Below are 23,611 nucleotides of genomic sequence, written 5' to 3'. Positions count from 1 at the left end.
CTCCTCTTGACTGAACACTATAATGGGGGGGATTTGAACACAGATTAAAAGATTATAAAAAAAAACCCAAACAATTATTCAATTATGGTCCTTGCTGATGCCAACTCAGTTTCAAAGCTTTGGTAATGTTATCTAAGGAAGAACAGAAAAATACACCTAAAATTTAGCTCTTCAGTGTATAATCAACAATGTGTATAATCAATACAGTAAAAAATTTTGCTACTTTTCTGCACGTGGCATTTCTACTTATAAAAAAGGTAAGTTTGGAGTTTGGGGGGGAAAAGAGGGGGTCAAGGTTATTAACCTCAGGACATTCTTACCTTTCTAAATATTTGTCCCATTAGAAAGCATTAAAAATTAAATAAAGATGAAATTATGCAGAAATAAAACCCCATTCCAGTACAAATAATGTAGTATATATAAGAAGGATTTCATCAGAAATTTTACGCCATTAAGGCCAGCGACATCAGTTTTCCAGCATGGTTCTTATAATTATGCATTTTCCTTCGTACCATGGTTATGCAATATTATAAGCTTTAGTTATTTTAAAGCAGCCAAAGTGATTGTTTCAGTTCTCCTACAGAAATTTCTGTAGTGAGGTTTGCCTGGGTTTTTGCCATCTATTACTGTATTTCAAACTTTTGCTTTCTTCCACAAAATGAACATTCCCCATATTGCACGATTTGGGCCTGACCAGGTTTCAGAAACCCATTGAAGACATAAAAGTCTTTCTCTTGGCTTCAATGGACATTACAGCAGAAACCCAAATTATCATATATATTTACATTATTCATACAATGATAATTAAAAGAAAAAAAAAAAAGAGAGAACCAAACCAAGTGAAAAATAATCACTGGCACATCAACATTTACTTATATCCATCTCGGATGGATTTAAGTGTACTGGATATACCTTTATATTCCTACTTTTATCCACTCCTATGAGGTTTGCTTTGAAAATGAAAAATAGCGTTAACTGCATGCTATAAAAATGTCCTAAATAACGATGACATCTAAAAACAAACAAACCCCCAAGAAACACAAATGCTTTTTAAAGCAGGTCCTATTTACCTATATTCCCCAAAGATTTCATCTTTTATTGATTGAGCTTCTGGATCTGGATGCAAATCTTCTTTTTCTTTCACTGTACAAATAAAATAAAGTACAGATCTGTATGCCATGTTCTGCTGTGGATGTTTCTTTTAGCTGGTGCAATGGGAAAAGCACCTGTCATCACATACAGCTTAACCTGGAGGGCAGCAGCTCTAACTGCATGTGGACACAACTGGCATTCTTCTGCAAAGAGTATGGGGACATCCCCTAATTTTTAAGAAATCTATAAAGTGTTTATAGAGTTGTAGAATGGCTTGGGTTGGAAAGGACCTTAAAGCTCATCCAGTTTCAATCCCCCTGCCATGGGCAGGGACACCTTTGACTGGACCAGGTTGCTCCAAGCCCCATACAGCCTGGCCTTGAACACTACCAAGGATGGGGCAGCCACAGCTTCTCTGGGCAACCAGATTTATACTTAAATATTTATATTGAAAACCTTACTCATTGTTTTGAAAATTACAGATGTAGCAAATTATTCTATTGTTAGGCAGTTTGGCTACCTATGGAAGTTAGGCCAGTATGTCAAGTAATTGTTTTTAGGTGGAAAATGAGCAGGTAGCCCTACCAGCAGAGGCTCAGAGATGCAACCAATGAAGAACCTTGACTTTACAGGTGGTTTAAATGTTGAAGGATTCAACAAGCATTATCCAGGGCCTTAGCAAAATCTCTGACCAAAACATAGCACTATTCCACCCAGACAGCACAGCTTCACTTATATTCATTAGAATCCATTCTGTGGATATGTATCAAAAGCTACAAATCCTAATTGGATGTTTCTGCTTGCGGCTTTGCAGCCTCCAGAGAAAAAAGCCTGAAAGATGCTTGTTATTATGTGTGAACACAGTGAAAGGACAATAAATCCATTTACCTGAATATTTTCCTCCTTTATTTCTTCTGACAAAGCAAATAGTAAGCAGCAGTAGGGTGAGCAAAGCGATGGCACACATCAGTCCAATAAACCACCCCTGGGTGGAAATTCCATCGTAAATACCAGCATAGGCTTTGTGGAACAGAAAAGGAGTAAAAAAAAAAAAAAGAAAAAGAAAAAAAAAGAAGAAAATTAATCAGAGGAAAAGGGCATCACCCTACTATAACATGAACACATAACATGTTCTTCACTGGATCATAATTATGTCAGTCTATTGATATTATTTTGTTCAACTTAAAGAAATGCAAGACAGAAATATATCCAGAGCGTGACATTTTTAGATTTAACAGGAATGTGCAGTCTAGAAGGCACAACACAGGCATTTTGTAAAGGTAATTCTGAGAGAGTAGTTGACTCAAAGGATTAATGCCAAATAGGAAAGCTGAACAGAGAATTGTTAAGCCTCTCATGCAAAAGCAGTTTGTGCAAAAGAAATAGAGTTAAAAGTGCACCTGACACATGCAAACCACTGGACTTAGAATGGGTTATATCACAGCACTACCCTTTCAAAATCGCATAGGAGGGAAAACTGTTTTGTAAAGGTTTGTAATTGTTCCAGGCTATTGTGCATCAAGTAAAGCACAGGACTCATTCGAGAACCACAGATGCTTTTATACTCCCATGGGATTCAAGTGCAAGGGTCAAAAACCACAGAACAAAATAATGATTTTGGTACACTTTCACTGCACAATGCAAGATGTAACCTCAACATTTATTTACATTCAAAATAAATCTTTGTCACCTTGAAAGGTTGCATGTCTCACCTCTCCCCCTTGTCTCAATTACATCTTCAAAAATGCTATTGTTATCAACCCAATTCTTAGTCACTAGACGAACTGTATATTCAGTTCCAGGCTCAAGTGCCTCAATGGGGTGAAACTTTTGTGTGGGCTTTACTGCTTCTGAAATCTTGCCGATCCCTTTACCTATGGAATGTACATATTCAAGTCATACTGATTAATGGTATTCATTGAACAAAAGGCCTGCAAAATGCACAATTACAGATAAGGTAAATAACAGACATATGACACACAAGGATTTTTAACATTTGCCATCAGATACTCTGATTTTCAAAAGCAGGCAGTGAAGTAGAAAAACATTTCCCCAATTTGATTTTTAATATGCAATCACATAAAACAAACAGCAGACTGAAGTAATCCTGATGTTTATGAAGGGGTTTGTACATTTCCCAGGAGGAAAGTTAATATTGATGGGGGATTATGGACTTGCTTTGACTAATGCTTGCTTAAAAATTTACAGTTTGAAAATGGGCTTGCTTTGTATAGATAATCTGGGGTTTGATGCTTCTCCCATTGAACTGAACTCAGCAGGGAAGCACAGACAGCTTGTTATCTAGAAATGGATTCTTATATGTCTCATGGAAAAAAATAACTTTGGGATTTGTACTCATTTCTCTCCTGACAGCGATTTTCCATGTCCTTTTAAATTCCACAATGCCTGCACAAAGCACGGTTTTAGATATAGCTGAAGTTTGCTTTTAAACTGATGTTTAGGCATTTAGGTATTCCTGATGAGTTTAATATTTGATTAAGAGGTAGAAGGGATATTCCAGTACCCCCAGTTTCAGAGACTTCTTACTTGCAAAACACCTACTGTGATTTCTGCCTGCATTAAGATTGCAGGGAATTGAATAAGCTTTTTAAAAATATCATTTGTGCTTAACAAAAAAGGACATGTACAGAGGTTAGCAATCACTGCCTGAATGTGAAAAGCCTGTTCATACAAGAAGATTCAGAACTCTGTGTGGACCTCTGGAGGATCTCTTTAGTCAACCAACAGGTACAACAGAGGAGGGTGCCTGCCCTTGATGGCAGCAAAGAGATTTGTTGGGTTTGAACTTAATAATATAACATTTTAATAGTGTTCAGTTGCCTAATTTGCCTGCTTCATTCAAAGTCTTCTAAATTAAGGATTTAGCACAAAGTATAATTTGAAAACTACTTGACCAATTAGCACTGACAGTAAAACAATACTCATTAATATTTCAACTAGTAAACAAGCAAAGCAAGAAGTTTGCAGAGATTAAGGCTTAGCTGACAGCTGAAGGAAAAAAAAAAGAGATTAAAATGAATCCAAGCACAATCAAAGCAATAGTTGAAGATAAGTTTTCCAAGGCAACTATACATGTATTATCATAAGCAGTTAAATTAGTAGACCACTGGGACTCAGAGACAACACATACAGCTGAAATACTGCTGATACTGAAGCACAGATTATTAGCATAAATTAATCCATCTATCGATAATTTTTGCTAAATGAAGTATGTGAAAATGAGCTATAATTTTTAATCAAACTGCAAATTAAGTAAGAGGATACCACAGGTGTATTTTAATTACATGTCCTAAAATCAAGACATCAGAAAAACATAGCAAAGGAAACACTATCCATAAAGTAACAAGAATGAATATGAACCTTCAACCTACTGTGTATTAAATACAGTATAACACTTATGCACGACAGGATAAATGCATGGTCCAATTTATATACAACACAACTTCCTTAGGAAGGGTTTCTCCTAGTAAGCATATTGCTCAAACCCTGAGCTCAGTGGTGGCCATCAGCTGTGGTTTTGTTCTGCATTTTCTTAAACCAATTTAACCAGTCCCCATCTATCACACATTTATTTCCAGCTTGTGCCTGCCTCTTCCTTTTGAATGGTCAGCTCTCTACAGAAGCAGAAAGGGGTAACTGATATGACTGAAGAAATAACCATTTTGTGCCAGGCTACTGCTCAGCTGTACCAGCCCCTCCAGCTGTGCCGCAGCCCTGGCACACCAAGTACGGCTAGGATGTATGTACTGGAATGAAGGTTTGAGCACAACCTGACCTGGAACTGAGGATCTACCATTGGCTCTCCAGGCTGTTTAACATCATCTATCCCAAATTACTAAACACAATTTTTTCTTAAAAACCCAGTACAGGTATCCAGTGATGGGTGATTATGAGGTTTCTATCCATGTGATTTCTTTCTGGTCTGTGTGGCACACACAATATGGTATCTACAGAGGAGAAAGCATTGTTAATTGGGCAGGTTTGGTGATTGGAATAGGAAAAGCAATGTGTAATCCTGAAAAATAAAAGCAAAGACAGACAGATAAGGAAAATCTCAACATACTGTAAGGTCAGTGAGCTACAGAAATTAGCTTCAGAAAACTGAAAGCAGTTGGGCTAGGTTTTTAATCTACAATAAGGGAGAAGAAGCATTAGTAATAAAGGCATATCACCAGCACTTCCCACCTTCCCCCACTATTTATCAGCTATACCATGGGACCCACATGAACATTAAACACTGAACAGCAATTTTACAATATTCCTACCGGGCTTCAAGATTTATGAGAACAACAGAACACATATCTTTTATAGGAGCTTATGGTATAAAGGAAAAAACAAAGAAACTGCCCCCAAAGACTTACAAGAGTGCTAGTTCTCCAAAAGTTAGCACATCTGTTATAAAACACACTTACATAAAAAAGCTGGCCTTCTAATAGTGAAATACTAATTGTGGGCAACATCTTAATTTATAACCATACCTGTCTAAAAACATCTGCTGTGATAAATGGAAAGATGAACTATTATCCCCTACTGACTGGCTATTGAAAGTGTATAAATACACATCACAAGTATCCTTCCTCTTTTTTAGTGCAGGAGGGAATTCATGCTAAATTTGGAATATTTTAAGATCTAAAGATTAGTAAACCTGTTGCATGTAAAGTCTATTGCGAAGAATTTATAGGTGAGTTAGTGACCATTTGTACCGATTGCACTTGTAGAAGAAACCTGAGCTCACACAAGGCAACAGGTTATAGATTGTTCATCTCTTGTTGCTTCTCTTTAGCTCAGTGATGGGTACACTGGGGCAGGCTGATAGAAGAAGAAAAAGGAAAACAGATATATACCAAAGACAAACAATCACAGATTTGTTTCAGTTTTGTGAATAATAACATGAAGTACTCCAAGACTGATATATTTAATATATTATGCTTAACATGCTTATTTTTCTTGCTCAGGATGATAGGGGTGTGAAACAGTGATATACCAGATGTTCTTTTTCCTGGTACAGCCTGCATGCAGCACCTGGGCTGGTGGGACAGCTTATTGCTGTGATGACCAACAGGGTTTGATGGGCTGCAGGTCCCCTGGCCAAAGAAGAGGCAGTAGAGTGGAGTGGCATAAATGATAGAAAAAAAAGAAACTTCTCATCAAGATTTCATAAGGTTCTCTTGATTGTGAGCAAGTAGAGTATATTTTGGGGGTTTGCTGGTAACAATATCAGTGGTTACATATGGCTAAGGCAGTTGTATTTTTCCTTTCTTGCTGTGCCTGTGGCAAAAGAGAATTAAAACCGTATGTTTTTTTACAAATGGTTACTGTCCTCATCTTATGGTGTGTGATGAAGATTAGTACCCTCTGGGTAAGATTTTCAAAAAGCCTGAGGAGTTACATGCCAAGTGCCACTGAAATATAATGAAACTGGTGAACTTCTATTTTCTAGCTTCTCTGAAAAATAAAACTACAGCGGTATGGCTTCCTCTGGATGAATTTTTCATTAAGGCTTGAATTTCCAGACACACAGTAATAATTCTCAACATGTGATACATGTTTGAAAATCCTCAAGAAACAGTGGTAACCAGATGAAAAGAAGCTTTGTGTTCATAAGGACTGCTAAATTAAATTAATTTTTTTCACTTATGTAAGAACATTATTTTATGCTGTTTCTCAGGGCTAATGATCATTAGGAAATCGACATTTTCAAGGGGAAACTAATTAGTTTGTAGGTCATTTAATAAATACTGCCTGAAAATTAAAAGTTGGAGATAAAACTAGTTTTATAAAGACTGCATACCTTCTTCTGTGGGATGAAACCGAGATCTAGTGCAAAAATTGAACGATTATTTATTTTGTGGTATGACACGAGTATCCTTTTGCCCAGGTTCTTCATGTCCACAGTATTTTATCAATAAGTGATAAAAATCTGTGGTTGTCTATCAGCATTTTGTATATGAAATTTTTGTGGGAGCGTTTAACATCTTTCATAAGAAAGAGGCCTTTTATTTCATTGACAGTGTAAGCTGCCAATGTCAGCAGTCTTGGGTCCCTCCTGATGGAGGCAACTGCAGAGCAGAGGGTTTGATCACGACTGCCAGAGAAGCACAGACTGTAGCGCTGCTCCACCGAAGAGTGAAGAGATAGAGATGTGAGCATAAGACAGTATTCACTCATTGACCTTTTGCTAAAGTGTTGCTAACTCGAAGCACTGTGTTACTCCTAACAAAAATCTGAATGGTTCATTCACAGAGGAAAATGATCCACCCATTTATCTATACAGGGAGTTATATTTATTTAATTGAGAAAAACCTTTTTTTACTATATTCAGTCATTCATGCCACTGCAATCTCATCATCAGGAAATGGGTTGCACATAAATTACAGGCTGGCAAAATTATCATTTAGAGCACAACAATTTTCCCTACACAGGCTTGGTTTTAGTGGTGATACATGCATACTCGCATATGTACATATTAAGAAAAAAGATTGGCTTTTCTTTCTGATTCCAGACTATAGTAGCAGGGATAACTGCAAATAAATGGAAAGCAATAGCAGTGATGCAGATCAAGTATCAGTGATAAAATTTGAATGAATCCATAGTTTCCACCTCAGCATCTCCACTTTCCTGGCAGAATGCATTGTGAAATTCTGAAATACCCATGGCACAGCCTGCAAAGGCTTTATTACAGCAGTGGAAGCTATTCAAAGTCTTAAAATGAACAATGAGAGCTTTATGTTTTTATTACTAAAACCAGAACAGAGTGGATATAGAATCACTGAATCAAAAGCCAGAGAAACTTGGAGTGCTCTATCATGGAGTTTCATTTCAGAGGGCAACACATTTTACATCTGTCATTTATGTGGGTCATTTTAAATTATAAACTTCAACTTTTGCAATCACTCCCTTTCTTCAAAAAGAGTGATTGTTTTAATTCTGAGCAATCGCCTTGCTCCCCATACCACAATTTAAAACCCCAAGAAGGTCACTGAATAGAGTGATTATTTCTTTTTCAGCTTACCGTGTTTAGTTGAAACATATCTGAACAATTTAGCCAGCAAATAATGACACAAAACTAATGGCGTTTCAGTGACAGATGCAGTGTCCTAATTTAAGGTGGCTTGAGAACTGGCAAGGAGCACATATTAATCACAGAACTGGACCCTTGCAACATATAATCAATTATACTACTCCATTCTACAAGCATTTCACAAGAATCAGCTGTTGCCACTGCTGAAAGAGTCTTAGGAAAGATGAGAATGAGAACAAAATGAATGGCAACATTATCACCCTTTTAAGCTTATCAGGCAGGGATGCATTTCATAAAACCTGACAAGGTTATTGAGAGGAGATATAGATTTTACAGTGGCTAAACCACATTATTCTGGCTGACCAATGAAGGCCAGAAAAGGCAACTAATGAGGTGAAATTTTGTATTTTTAGCTTGGGAAACAAAAAGGATTTTTTACTTTCCTTAATGAAAAATACATTTTAAATTATACTGATAGATGAATAGTTACAACTGTGTGAGTACATGTATTCTACAGTGAGACTGAAGGCTGCAAGACAGTTGAGAAGTTTCACTACTTGAGAAAATGGGTGATAGTTCATGACTGGATCCTGAACTGGGATATGATGAGTTTAAAGTATATTTTATGTGTTTTACCAGTAGCTGAAGAGATTCTGCAACTTAGAAGTCCAGTAAGATGTTGTGCAACAATGACCATTTTTCTATTTTATATCAACATTGTTCCAGACTATTGCCATTGCTTAAAGACTATGAAGCCAGGACTCTTGCTTATCACAATCTCTTTCTCCTTCCCTGCGTCAAGTGCACAGCAATGGTTTCTGATTAACAGCAAGGACTTGTTCCTCAGTACTGTAGACTTTTCAGACTTCCTGAGCACAGTACATTTCATTTCAGCTGGATGTGAAAGATGAGCCATGATATAGTGCTTGAGATTTCCCTTTAAATCACTGATCACTGGTGTTTTAGGACAGGGTATAAGTGGCACACAAATGCTCACTTACAGTGTCAGATAAAATAATATTAAAATAATATATCAAATGCACTGCAGTCAACTTTATGTTCATCTGGATTTTCCGCATCAAACACCTGCCCCTAATGCTGCTGCTGGCAGTCCCCCATCTTCACAAAAGGGCAGAATTTGTTTTCATAATATTACTGAGAACAGATTATCTAGATCTTCAATTTGCCATTCATGACTAAACACAATTCACTTATTCTAGTATGGCTTAAAGAGTTGATCGGTGAGAACAGAGACAGCATTTTACAGCAAAATGAAACAGATAAGCTCTACTTTCCTGAAGAACCGCACTGCTGCATTAAAAAGTTCATTGATTGCTCTCACAGAAAGAGAAACAAATTTATTTCTTCTAATTACCAAGGAAATGTTAAGCCTGGAATATTCTCAATAGATTTTTCCATTATTGTTAGAGCTTCTCCACATAAAAACATATTGCCTATTAACTTACTCCCTTGAGCCATCGTTAGTCCTTCTTCTGTGACCGGCTTCCCACAGCCTTTGACTGTACAAGCCTTTACATAGAATTTGTACTTGGTACTGGAACTGAGACCTGAAAGCTTCCAGCTGAGCGTGGAGCGGTTTGTTACGCTGACGTCGCTCAGGGGTCCGATTTCGTGTGTTTCGTTTACTGAAAGGGAAAAGGCAGTTGAGTCACATCCAGCAGCTAAAGGCTATGAACATGAAATGTGTCCTGGAAGGGAGGCACTCTGCAGTAAGTAGGAAGGATGCAGCCTGAATAAGCCTGAATAAGCATATCTCACCTTCCTGCCAAGTACTTAAATGGGATTTATCTCATCCATGTCAATCTCTCGACTACTCAGTGAGCTATTGCTGTTCTTAAAAAGCCCTCTGATTCTAGATACGCACACACTGAGTGGGAGGAAAAAATTACTGTCTACTAGATCATTAAATATATATAAACTGCTTCTTGCTTTGCTTCCAAACATCTGCAAACTTTTGCAAGTAAGTTAATGGCTGTTCTGGTTTGCTCCGCTCTGCCTTGGCACAGTTGGCAATTGAAGGAGGGGTTTTCCCTCCCAAACTGACTAAATAGACAGATACCCTCTCAGCCCATAGTCATCAAAAACTTTGAAGATCCAGCTTCCAGTCCCTGCTTGCAAAGGCAACTGGGCAGCTCTGTTGTCAGCAGAGGTAAGTGTTGATATTTGGTTACATGTTTGGGTTTTTTTTGTAACTAGGGCACAGTCTAATCCTCTTCAATCCTCAAAACCCATGCAAAATACCCTGAATTGTCACCACACCGCACAGCTGTGGCAGTCTGTCTCTCCCCAGCCACTCAGTTATTTCTTCATGAAAGAAAGAAATACCCTTGGTATTTAGTTGTTTCTCAGTGTGATTGCTCAATAACATGGCTCAGGTAGTAGTAATCTGCATTTCTGCTGAGGCATTCTACAAGGAGGAGGTACTCACTGACACAATGTTAAGATCTGAATAGATGTGGCTAAAGTGCTCTCATTATTTTGCACTGAATGAGTTTCACTTCATAACTACTATGTTAGGCATAATTTGCAAATGTGAAATAATTAAATTTGTCTATAAATGCGGAATAGGGCATGGTAGCAAGGTGAGCTAACACCAGAGAAGTGCATAGAAAACTCTTTGCTCTGGAAGATGATTTTAGCTTGCCCCCTAGCAGGCTGTGTGTGCATCGCAGTCCGAAACATGCTGCTCTGGATGCTCCGGCTGTGGTAGTGATCTCAGAAACAGCCCTTCACACCAGCCTCTGTTTTAAGTAACTGTGCACATATAATGCACAACCACCATCCCTCCTCCACCCTTTTCTTTTTTGTCTCGTTTTTCTTTAACTAATAATGTGTAATCCCTAAAACCAAAGTTAAACAAGCACATACTCATCTGGTATTGCAAAATGTATCCAGTAAGGTGGCCGTTGGCTTTCTTGGGAAGTCCCCATAACAGAGTGACAGAGTCCTTGTCAAAATTCAGGATCCTGAGAAAACGTGGCTGTTCCGGGACTGGAAGATACAGGGATTAGCTTTCAGAGAAGACTGAACTGGTCTGTTTCTCCACATACTTGTTAAACGAGGATACAGTTTAGCTGAACATCTACAATTCCCATTTCTTGTGAAGGGTTTTATGAATATTAGAGATTTTACAATCCTTAAATAAGGAAATCAACTTGCCTTGTTACATTGACAATTTCTATTTATGTCCCTCTGCCTCATATTCTCATTTTGTCTTACCTCCTTCTGGAGTTTCAAACACAACAGGGGAGCTTTCTGGGCCGTCTCCTTTGGAGTTGTAAGCCAAAACAGTTAAGTGGAATTCACTGAAGGGCTCTAGACCAGGAATCATCCCATAGTTTCTGTCTCCTACAAATGTTAGGAAGTGTTTCTCTGGGTGATGCCTTCTTCCATCCAGCATGCTCTTTGTTTTCCACCAACTGACCTGCATTGAGATTGGCATACCTATAACAATTTATGTTGTATGGGGTTGAAAACTATATTGATTTATCTTGTCTTCCCAGAAATGAAAGATTGCAGTCTATCTTTGATCTGAGATTCATTTAGTAGTTTATTTGACTATATACAAACATTTAAAGAGAAATTTGTAACCTTATAGCCTCTTAAATGTCCACGAACTCTGTCCCTTGGTATCCCAAACCAGAAGACTTTGACCAGTGTGCTGTTCACAATATCCACCGACACGCCAGAAGGAGCAGCATCTGGAACTGTAAAAACAAAAGTGCTGCATATTAAAGGCACATGCAAGAGTTCAGTTTCACACTGATCACAGCTACAGGGCTTGCCTTTCCAGCTCAGGTTGTGGCAGTTCATGTAGTCCTACTGCAGGCAAGAAAAAAGCATCCAGTGGGTGAAAGGGGCCAGGAAACATTATTTTGCATTACCAGGGCTTTCTGCTGAAGGCTGGAATATGGGTGCACTGGGACATATGAATTACTAAACCAGTATTTATGATTTCCTGTTTCAAGTAATGCTTACAGCAGTGAGAAGAATAAAAAAATGATTAACATAGCACTCAAGAAGGCAATCATGGAGTTTTTTTATAATCAATTTCATTTTACAACTAAGCTCATTAAACAGTAGGATTTTAATCACTATGCAACACAGAGAGCTATTACAGTGCCTGAAAAAAAAGAGGCCTTGATCCATGGATGACTGAATTGCAAGAAAGATTTTCCACTGATAGATACAAAAAATTAAATATATCACACAAAGGAAATAAATATGGTGTGGGTTTTCCTCCTCTCAGTTCTCACTATTCATCACCTTTTCTTCCATACACCATACAGGGGAGAGAAGAGACACCACTAAACCTTCCTGCTGCAGGACTAGATCCAAAGCAAAGTCTTATTACAGTGCGGAAGAATTCTCCAGAGACACAAGGAGGCTGTGCCACCTAGGAGCCATGGAAGGCCAGAAACCCAGGCTGAAGAGGACCTATCTTTCAAGGGATCAATGGACAAGGTAACACCCAGCATACATGGGAATGTGGCATCATCAATAAATTCACTTACGGTGTGCACTGCCTGAGTGTTTGCACTTAATTGCCAGCGTATGCAACTTCTGACAATGTTAAAATGTTGAATCAGGCCCCAGACAAGCTAAAGGGTTTTTGTCCCCACCACAACACGACTGCTACACTTCATAGGCTTCTTATTGACCATGGCTTTCAAACAGGTATATGGATTAAGCCAGAAACTGAGATTAATGAAAGTACAAGTGACCTTTCCAAAAAAAACCCCTCAAATTCCAACATCAGCTGTGGCTGTGTCTCATCTAGGCCATCACCCTGAGCACTGGCATTTAAGCAGTTTTTGCCATGGGTTGCCTAATCCACCACTCCATGTCTGATCGTTTTGCATTGCGAGAATCCCCCATGCAGCATGCTTTCACATGAGTGTTTCCGCTGCTTACCATCCTCTCCTGAATATCCGATGGTAATGTTTGGTTCAGGGCCAGATCCTAAATTATTTACTGCTTGGACTTTGATCTCATAAGGCACAAAGGTGGGAGTGTTTCGCAGGGTCAGGGAATGCTTCTTCACCATCTCCTCATTCCAATCCGCCTCGACTCCCTGCTGTCGCCAGCTGACTTTGTACTCCAACCCCGGCCCATTTCTCTCCATGGGTTTCAATGGCTGCAGAAGAAGTTAAAAGAGATCATGTCTGCCTTTGTTGTAGCAATCATGAAACAGCAGCTGAGGGGAAGGGGGGAATAATTTTGGAGGCTGTGTTTCAACACTGGCAGAGAAAAGGGAAAACACAAAGCTTTAACTTTTCACTGTCGTGTTAATTTTGGGATGACAGGAGGAAAAAATTCATGTCTTCAAAAGAAAGGTGGTGAAACAGTTGAATTAAAAACAGATTAATTCCTAGTAGATGTATTTCTGCATACTACATACATCAGTTTTTGTTTTGCCACAGGTTTTCTTTGTTTTCTTATGTGATATAACTGCATGCCTTTCAACACATCTAAAATGCAGATTTTGGCATAAGGCTGTGTGTGCCTTTTAGTACAGCTAAAATCTGCAGTTTATCTGAGAATTTTATGTAGTGCAGCAAGCTGGGTCATTAAAATTTAGATTTTTTCTAAATATGCACCAAATCCTTGAAACTACGCCTGGACATTTAATGTGCAACTGCTGTGCTACTCTTTTTTATCAGTCAGCTGAAGAATTCATCACAGCATGGTTCCCATCTATTTAAGACTAATTTATAAAATATTAGAAGACACATAGCAATGGCTTGTCATGAGACATTCTCCAGTTAATTTATTTATTTGAATATGTACTTCTTTAATTAATAAAGTTAACTGGTCAGCTGCACTACCAAAAAAGATGAGGGTTATTTCAGTCCACTGAACCAGCTGTGGGTGTTTGCCACCACTTGGCCTACTTTTAATAATATTTGAATTATATATTGTACATATTAAATATATGAGAACTGATATGTATTCAAGTTGCACACAGAGGTCTGGAATGAAACAGCATCACCCTGCAAGTACCATCAGAAAGCAATGCCCCATTAATGCTCCTTATGTGTGTGGGGACTTCGGTCTGAAGGATCTGCAAAAATTCCCCCTTCTTGGCTCTGAGAGTATGAGGACCTTTGGGATGACTGTGATGAAGGAGCTGGTAGACTGGGCACCTTTCCAACAGGCACTGCTGGGAGAATCACCTCCGTGGCAAGATCCCCGGGGATGGGATTTGCAATAGAAGCTGAAGAAGTAAAAAATTCCTACCAAAAGATAACTTATCTTTTAGAGTTAAATTGCAGCACTGCTTTACTCTTATTTTCATCTTCCTTACTGCTGCAAATGTTTGGCTGAAAAGCTACTCTCTAATACTCATCTGGTCTCTTAATCCAAAGTAGGCAGATTAACATCATTTTGCAGCTTTTGTCTGCCAGAAATAGCATGTTCAGTGCCTATCATTTCCTCTGAAAAGCATACAGAAAACACCATAAATAAATGAATATCCTGTTTATGACATTTAAATGATTCAACAAGATTTAACAAAGCCTGACCATCTCATTCTCTCCCTTCAATCTCAATTTTCACTTCTACTTTTACCCTGTCTGAGTAGTGGATTACAGGCTTCCCAGCGAGCAACACTTTTTCTCTGCTCAATGGAACACTGGTAATAGCAGCATTTCCCAGCCATGCTAGTTACTACCATTCTGCATTTCTTCCGAGAGGCAGAATTTTCTTCCCTGACCCTGGGCTATGTTGTACAGCAAAAATCCCCATTTGAATCCAAGTCAATATATCTGGAGGGCCATCTCCTTTTGTAATTATAATCTAAGCCATGAGTTTATGCTGGAGGAACATTTATTGTTCTTTGCTGTGAACAGCAGATTGAGAAGTAAATCTCATGTAAATTGTGTTTAATTCCAGCCACAAAAAAAATATGCTTCCTTTCACAGTTGTGGATATTTGTGCTAAATGAAGGAATATACATCTCTTGAAACTGCTGGCACAGACAGCTTAAAAGCTAAGGAATCTGAAGACTGGAAACCATCCTCAAGACTTTTACACAATTCCTTTGACACACATGTGTAAAAGAGCTTTATCTACACTACTTCTTGATGCAAAAATTCAAGCTCACGTTCTCTTGGCCAAGTGATCTGTGTCATTTTCAAACCTCAAGGATGGAAGGGCAGAAACTATGTGCAAATCATACCCTCCATGGGCCTGGATGCTTCATCTGCAGAGCAGGGTAAGACCACAATTATTTTAAGCACTTTTTTGTATGCAAAATCCACAAAAAGAAGAGCATACTCTGGGGAATTCTCACTGTGCTTTGTAAGACTTTCATACTTCTTAATAATCTGCAAAGTTAGATGTAAGAAATTGTCTTTTGAAACAAAAATGAAACCAGGGGAGGAAATCCAGAACACATTCAAGTCAATAAGAACTTTTCCTTTGATTTCAGGAGCATGAAGGATGCTACCTATGGAATTTGCTAGTATTACCTAAAAAACAGGGATAGGGGAAGGGAAGATAATGCCAAGCAATCCATTATTTCTTTTATTTCTTCTTTAATGTAATAATATTAAAACAACTTCACGAAAAATTTAGAATCTTTAGAAACTGCTGCTCGAAGGGAGAACCTGTTTCCAGTATTGTAGCACTGACAGACACATTTCCTTACCTCCCATTTCATCACCATCTCATTTGGCTCTGAAGCTTCAACTCGGATGTTTTCTGGGTTCTTGTCTGGAGCTGGAACCACACAGATGATAAGATTAGTTTGCATATCCTGGGTTTTAATAGCATTTATAATTTAAATGCAAAAAAAAAAAAAAAAAAAGAAGAGATGGGAAAATTTTTTCTTATTTTCATATTACTGACAATGAAAGACACCTTAACAAAAAATGTTCAGGAGATTAATTACTTGGATCAGCAAAGCTGCTATGACCAAAACACATTGTTTATGCGGTTTTGATTCCTAAGTGCCCTTGTTGGTTGCAGCCACCAGCTAACATGAAACTGTGACTTTTGGATTTCAAAGCACCAGATGTAGGGGGATTATGAGGAAAAGATTTTTCTCCCTATGGGAATAGCAAACAGAAGGTGTATAATTAGTGGGACACACACAGCTGAGGAAGGACCTGAAATTAAAGTAAACAGGAAAAAAAAAAAAAGCCTAGATAAAAATGCCAAGGAATACAAATGCTGCTCTGAACAGTTGGCCTCCAAAATGACTTTCAGGGACACAACATTTCACTGTGATTTTCTGTCACAGCAAGAAACACACTGTGAATGGAGATTTTCAACAAGCTTAGCACTGCTGAAGGCTCCCATAAACCCTCATCTATGACAACTTCTTGTCCATAAAGGGCTGCAATGGCTTTTAAAGGTGAAAAAGCAGGAAAGCAGGATGCTAGGGGTGCCCTGGCAGGAAAAACCCTGCTAACCACAGCAGCGCAGAGTCCTCTGGCATCCCTGGACTGCTACTAAGCAGAGAAAGCAGCATGAGTGACTCTGACTCCTTTACAACCCGCTCTGAAGCACATGAGGGCACTGTTACTCCCAGCAAAACACTAAAACCAATAGTATTCCGAAAACTAGATGGCGGTGTTTACCAGCCGGAGGTGTTGCATAGCGCAGGGATGGTTTACTGGGCTGGCTCCTTCCCACAGCATTCACAGATAGGACACGAAACTGGTAATTCGTATACGGGGCCAGTGACAAAAGGGCTGTAGTATCATTGCCCAGGACTCGGGTTAGCTCCTGCCACCTCCCCGGCTCCCACCGGTTCTCTTCAAACTCTATAATTGACTCTGGGAAGGAAAAGAAACAGAAAAGGAAAAAAAAACCAAAGCTTGTATAAGCAGCTTATAAACAGCAAGGTTGGAAATGAATTTACAGCAAATTAACTGTCATAGGAAAACAAAGTAAGCGTGGCTGTGAGCACAGTTTGCCACTAAAATCCTTTATACCATTAACAGGGCTATTATGGCTGGCCCCAGCTTTCCATGATAGTCGAATGCTTCGGTTTTGATTTTCTGAGAGCTGTAGATCTTCTGGAGGATCAGGAACATCTGAAAAATAATGCAGAAGTGTCAGGAGCATGGCAAGCTACTTGTGTCTGGATTGGCATTTTCCAAAGGACAGGAACAGCAAGGTCAGGGAGGATGCTGGTAAAATACCTTTTGGTTGCAAAATGGATAAAATTAGGAAAGTGAGAATTGCTTTTAAAGATCTTTTTTATTACAGAAAGCCAGGGTGAATTTTATGGTTCTGCTTTCTCTCTTGTAAAGACAATATCCCTTCTCGAGTTCATTTCCATCTGCTCTCATTACTGTGCTTGCAGAAACAGATTTTTCTTTTCAAATCAGCATTAAGATCTGTTTAATTGTTAATAGATATTGACACTGCTCTTAGCAGAAAGTTATATTAGCATCACTTGGATTTACTCTGGTGCAAACCAGAGTGGTAGAAGGTGACTCAACTCTAACAGTTATTGAACTTAGCCTTTTAGAGAACGAGTGAAAGGATAACATTCATTATCCCAGCTATGGGGATCTATATTAAAAGGAAACAAGAAAATTCATTACCTGCCAGCTCAACTAATGCTGTCCAAAGAATATGTCAAGAGTTGGTGGTGGCTGGTATAACTGCACTGCACTATACAAGACCAAGTACAGGACTACCCTGTTGCTGTCAGAGCTTACTTTTCAGGGATGTAGTACTGCTAATCAGGGCCGAGGTCAGCAGCATCACTGAAACAGGCTGCTCCCCCTCACAGTCCTGGGAGATTGCATGGGGAGAACATGTCTGCAACATAACCTGGATTCTCAACAGCATCAAATGCAGAAGAGGTGATCTGAAATGAGGTAATCATTTGCACAGTTGTCTGCAACTGAGTGAATACTGTTAAATGTAGTGTTTTCAGACTCAAAGATGTTTACCTTCCTTATGGCTTGCTTTGACAGTTTGCACTCTGACTGTATCAGGTTAGATTAGTAACTGCAATGTAAAAAGCCTGGTATAAAAGGGTAATTCCTCACTGCAGGGGGAGCAACCCCTTGTCCTGATTTCATCCTTCCAAGTCACACACACACACTCACCCTCCTCAAGCATAACGCTGGTGTTTCAAAATCTAAACAAATTACAGACCAAGGAAATGAGATTGCACAACTTCAGGCCTTTGACCTCCTCCTGCCCCAACATTCCAACTGCATTTTTTGGCTTACAATGCCATTTCTTACAGGAAAAACCAGCTACCTTTTCGCCAAGACTGCCTCTGTCATTGTGAAACAAATTAATCATGTTTGTACTGAGATTTTAAAATAGCAATATTGAGTCTTCTTTTTTATCTCAAGGTATATCTAAAGGTTAAAAAGGTTATATTGGGGTTGGGTGTTTTGTTTTAGATTTCTTTGCATTTCTTTTCCCTGTTTCTGTACTACTTGGTAAAATCACAATAAATCAGTTTAATCTATAGGTGTTTTGATGCTCTGTTCTTGGAGCATACCTAGTGTTAAAATTCATTATATTAATATACTTTAAAGGCAGTGATGGCACATCCTAAAGATACTCACCACTCTATCCATCATTGATCATAGAACAGATACTTAGAAGTATTCTAAATGAACATTTCTTTGTTTTTAGCTGCCCATATTCTGATATCTCCATCTGTGCCATATTTAGTTCTTTAGCTATTTCACAGGTCTTCCATTGCAAAAGCAGCCTGAAGTTTTAATTCAGAAAGTAACAGAGTAAGTAATCCACCAAGACCTTTCTTATATACAATAAAAAAGGGGAAAAAAGCAGAAGACTCTGTCGCCTCTTCTGCAAATCACCTTTTTAAAATGGAATAAAGTGCTTCATGAAATTTTCATAAGTAATGTACGAATAGTCTACAAACATTTGGAATTAGCACTAAAAAACTCAATACCATAAATAATGTGCACAGCATCATTTTCATTTACTATTTACTGAAAAATGCCATTAATTTAAAGTGAGAACACATCTTGAAGTTCAGGTTATCTTAGTTCTCGTTTCAATCACTGCCAAAAATATATAAAAATGTAAAATGAAGAAAACTTAATGAAATCAAATGATACAAAACTATCCATGTATTCCAAAAATATCCACAGAATTTTAGCTACTGGCTGATGCCCTTATGTACATGTGCAAAGGACTGCACATCACTCCACAAGTTCACTCCCTTAATTCCAAATGGCCCTTCAGGAAGCAAAGCAAGTTGTATGGATGATCACAAAAAGTCAAGCACCAGACTCTTTGGGTCAAGGCTTTTCTTGGCTGTGTACTTGCTCTTTGCCACTGGACAACAATTTATGTCCAGATTCACAGAGATAATTAATCCTTTTAGGTGCTCACTTCCACTGATCTTCTGAAGAGTTGGAGATCTAAATACTGGCCTTATGTCCTTCTTCTTCAAAAAATAGTCCAAGTGGTAATTTATGTGCAATTCTCTAGTAAAGTGAGGTGAAGGACTGATGAAGGGCTTCAAAGCAGAAGCAGAGACATTCTTAATACGCTGTTACACCTTCCAGCCTCGGCAACCTCCTACAACCACTGTGGATGACTCCTGAACTGAGAAAAAAAGGCTGCCTCATCTTAATTATAACAAAGATTAAATATAAATGAAAAGCTTGCATCAGCATCCTCATTCCAGGAGATACAAGGATAACATAACTGAGGTTAATGAGGGAGAGGTACATTGCACCTCTGTGAAACTGGGTTATCAAGGCTCTGTAACTGAACTGGATAAAAAAAGCAAATAAGCAAAACTGCTGCAATGGCATTATGTGCTGCATGGAGCTCTTGGCACACTGGGAAATATCGTCTTACCAAGAACAATTAACCATGATTCAGCTGTGACACTGTCCAGAGAAGTCCTGGCCACACACGTGTAAACTCCTTGATCCTCCTGTGTCACACTTGATATGAACAGTGTATCCCTGTCCAGAATTATCCTACCGGGCAAAGGAAAAAAGGAACATACAAATAAGGAAGAGAAAAATCTGCAAGGTAAGCATATGACAGACAGACACCACTGATCTCTAAGAGACTGTTCATAAAAAAGCTTTGTAACATGACATTTTGAATAACAGAATTGCACATTGGGCCAACTACTAAAAAACATAATTGTAGTTGTATTATACACTGTGCTGTAGACTATTATTTGTATTTTGTAGTGATTTAGCCTCCATGGCTGGAAGCTGGCATGTCTCTCTTGGTCTGAAAAGAGCCACATTGATATGCATCAGCTGGTGTCTGGAACATAGGATGTTGGCACACCATTAATGAGGCAAATATATGGGCTTTATATTGAATTTTTGAAAGGGCTCAGTAAAACTAAGCATTCTCAACCCACTTGTGAAATGTCCAATGCATGAGGGGAAGCTGGCATTAAAATAGGCACATGGGCTCTCTTGCAGACATTGCATCTGCTTGGCACTATCTCCCCATACTATGTGGTCTCAGCAGGATCTTCAGTCTTTCCAGTACTGCAGTATTTAGGAAAACATCTCTCTTCTGGGGTAATTAATAAAGACATCTGATTACCCACTGTGGGAATCTTCATATGAAATAAAGGCTTAGCTCTATCCCCTTGGGGTCAGTGGAAACACAAAAGTAGGGCAAAATACGGCCTGGACTTGCAAGTATGCACATATATGTAAGAAAAACTAATTGCTTTTACTGTATGCAATTTCAGGCAGAATCCCAGATAGCTATTAACCATCCACTTCAACACTACAAGGCCTCTGCTTTGGTCAAACAGGTGTGAACCAAAGGAAAAGACTAGTTCCACTGTAGAGGAGAAAAAAAAAGCCATCCAGATGACTGCAGTAGAGCTAGGGTTGTATTTTTGGGTTGAACCAACATTTATGCAACATTCTGCTGGGATAGTGCGAGTGTTGATAAAAAACAAAATCATTTGCCAGCCACTGCTCAAAACTCATATATATACATTTATATTTATATTTATATTTATATTTATATTTATATTTATATTTATATTTATATTTATATTTATATTTATATTTATATTTATATTTATATTTATATTTATATTTATATTTATATTTAATTTATATAAAAATGCATATCTATTCACATTTCATATGAAGAATTCTTGCAGACATAAATTTGCATTTCAAGCTATTAAATCTCATGTTTATTGAAACTCATGCTCCAGTGTCATACAGCTTTATTCAGCTGAGATCAAGAAAACTCTTGTTTCTTCCCTGCTTACCTGCCACCTTCTGTGCTGTTGACTGGCAGCTCATCTCCATTTTTCCTCCAGGATAATTTAAAACTGTGTTTCAAGTGTGAGTCATACTCAGCCTGACATTTCAATAAAATGGAATGTGATTTCAACACTCGGGGGCTCTTTGGAGTAACAACAATTTTTGTAGCATCTGATTGATCACAGAAAAGCACTTTGATTAGGAGAGAGACTATTACATCAAATTTCACCACACAATTCATATACCAAAATCAACCTTAGGAGAAAGTATCAGGTCTTTTTTGTTATATGTACAAACATTTCAAGAGAAGGGTGGTTGGTTTCAAAATAGGTATTTGCCAGGATTTAATTTTTTATCTTGAAAAGTACCTTTTTTGGTTCATGCCAAAACAAAGAGCTCCATAAAAAGAAACAAACAACAAAACCATAAAAAAAAAGTAACAGGTGAAAATCCTTGTTAGCAGACTCATGAAATGGATGAGGAAAAAAAAAGGCTTGAATATGATTTTTATGTCCAATTGCCATTTGAAATAAGCTTTGGCAATGCTCCAAGAAAAATTACAAGCTTATTAAAGTCAAGTGAGAAAAAAATATTGCAATCAAGTTTGTTCTTTTAATTGACTCTAATCTGAATACAGAAACAGATGAATAAGTGAGAAGAAAGCACTTGGCTGAATTTATTTATACAGTGAAATGTGGCTCTGTGAGAATTTCATTGTACATTTCATGTTTATTATCACTGTAAAATTTGCAAAGCAAAGGGAGTGGGTACAAACAGAACACAGAAAGAGTTGGGTTTTTTCCTCAAGTTTGTCACAGCAAACCTGTAACTGAGAGCCCTTTTGAGGACTTTGCTAATTGAGCATTTAAGGTTTGTTTTTATTGGAAAGCCCTAAATCCTAAGTAAATTTGTATGCAATGCACTAAATTTAATCTGTGTGCTCAACAGAAGCTGTGCTCTGCCATCACTCTCTCCAGGGGAAAACCCCTCCTGCCCAGCCAACCACATAAATCCCTTTAAAATAGAATTGAAGCACAAGGTAAGTATCTGGTATTTATAAGTAGACACACTTCTGTAATTATTTTTCCCTATTTACAAATATTTGCCAAGTTAATAATCAGGCAAAAGCCCAACCCAGAGCCCTTAAGCCAGAAGCATTCCCTAACTCATCCTGCTGCAATGGGCTTGGTATTTCCTGTAGACATTAATTCAGTTTGGGATGTACCTTCTGATCAACAGATAGGATGCAACTTTAAGAAGAAGGAAGGCCACATCTGTGAGACCCTATCTGGTTCAGCAAGGACCCCATCAAGCCCACGGGCACAGGGAGGCTTCTAGGTTCTCCAGGGTCAGCCAAGAAGCTACTCCAAGTGTAACAGGGCTGATGGCAAGAGGGAGGGAAAATCCTTTCATGGAAATAATGTTAATGGATTTGGAAAGTAAACTAAAAGTTTTTGGTGGCTTATGCAGCTCTTGCAAATGTTCAGGTGAAAGTAAACATCCCGTATGAGCATGGAGAAATCACATATGATGAAAAATGGAGACAGTACAAACTGTTACATATATATGAGATGTGTGGCAATTTCAGGTCTTAGTATGCAGAGAATTTATAGCCTCACAGAATGAATCTGTATCTTGGAGTGAATGTTTACTAATTACTTATTTACTGAAAGCTTTTAAATAATGAAACTTGGCAGAGTTGAAAGGTCTTTCTATTGATAAGTGGGACATTACCTCTTATATCCAGATTGGCAGTGATTGCTCTTTTTCCAACAGAGTTTGCAGCCCAGCAAGCATACGATCCTGAGTCTTCTTTCTTTGTTTCTTTGATCTCTAGTGTGCCATTCTTATTTAACTCATAGCGTAAAGTTGAAAGTGGCTCTATGCTGTCATCCTTAGTCCTAAAGGTGATAGCAACAGTTATGGCTTATTTCTAAGGCTGCAGAAACTGTTATTTCATGGTTAGCAGATATTACAGGGGGGGACAGGGGGTCTGGGAACTGGTCTCAGCTCTGCCACTGAGGAATCAATTCAAGATTAGCAGGTCCCTTTACCCACGTGCAGCAAATCATAAAGGGGCATAAGCTTCCTGCAAGCCAAAAATGCACTGCCAGCCTCTAGCAAAGCCTTTAAACTAGTCTGGCTGAGTCCTTAATCTATAGCTGTCATCTGCAATTTTATTGCACCTGTCAAGGGTTATGACAATCCTGTGATTTCCAACCGTGTGGAA

General features: G+C 38.4%; 1 protein-coding gene across 6 annotated transcripts in view; it reads right to left on the bottom strand.

Annotated features, from left to right (window-relative positions):
• Window positions 1–23,611, bottom strand: part of CHL1 (cell adhesion molecule L1 like) — a 141,893-nt gene that overhangs the window by 5,939 nt on the left and 112,343 nt on the right. For 4 of the 6 annotated variants that reach the window (XM_061362117.1, XM_061362116.1, XM_061362119.1 and 1 more), the window contains 14 exons: window positions 23,116–23,282; window positions 21,387–21,552; window positions 19,979–20,103; window positions 17,098–17,199; window positions 16,741–16,938; window positions 15,807–15,877; window positions 13,070–13,292; window positions 11,747–11,862; window positions 11,375–11,579; window positions 11,024–11,146; window positions 9,601–9,780; window positions 2,805–2,966; window positions 1,981–2,112; window positions 1,071–1,143 (listed from right to left, as the gene is read on the bottom strand). In XM_061362117.1, the coding sequence (XP_061218101.1) occupies window positions 1,071–1,143; window positions 1,981–2,112; window positions 2,805–2,966; window positions 9,601–9,780; window positions 11,024–11,146; window positions 11,375–11,579; window positions 11,747–11,862; window positions 13,070–13,292; window positions 15,807–15,877; window positions 16,741–16,938; window positions 17,098–17,199; window positions 19,979–20,103; window positions 21,387–21,552; window positions 23,116–23,282 (2,043 nt within the window). The remainder of the gene's footprint in view (window positions 1–1,070; window positions 1,144–1,980; window positions 2,113–2,804; window positions 2,967–9,600; window positions 9,781–11,023; window positions 11,147–11,374; window positions 11,580–11,746; window positions 11,863–13,069; window positions 13,293–15,806; window positions 15,878–16,740; window positions 16,939–17,097; window positions 17,200–19,978; window positions 20,104–21,386; window positions 21,553–23,115; window positions 23,283–23,611) is intronic. The other 2 variants (XM_061362120.1, XM_061362122.1) reach the window with 2 other exon arrangements.

This window comes from Neopsephotus bourkii, unplaced genomic scaffold, assembly GCF_033783945.1.
Source record: "Neopsephotus bourkii isolate Nb327-2 ecotype Australia unplaced genomic scaffold, CSIRO-AGI_Nbou_v1 NB_1080, whole genome shotgun sequence".
In the NCBI taxonomy this organism is placed as follows: domain Eukaryota; kingdom Metazoa; phylum Chordata; class Aves; order Psittaciformes; family Psittacidae; genus Neopsephotus; species Neopsephotus bourkii.
This window is presented reverse-complemented; position numbering and strand designations above follow the sequence as displayed.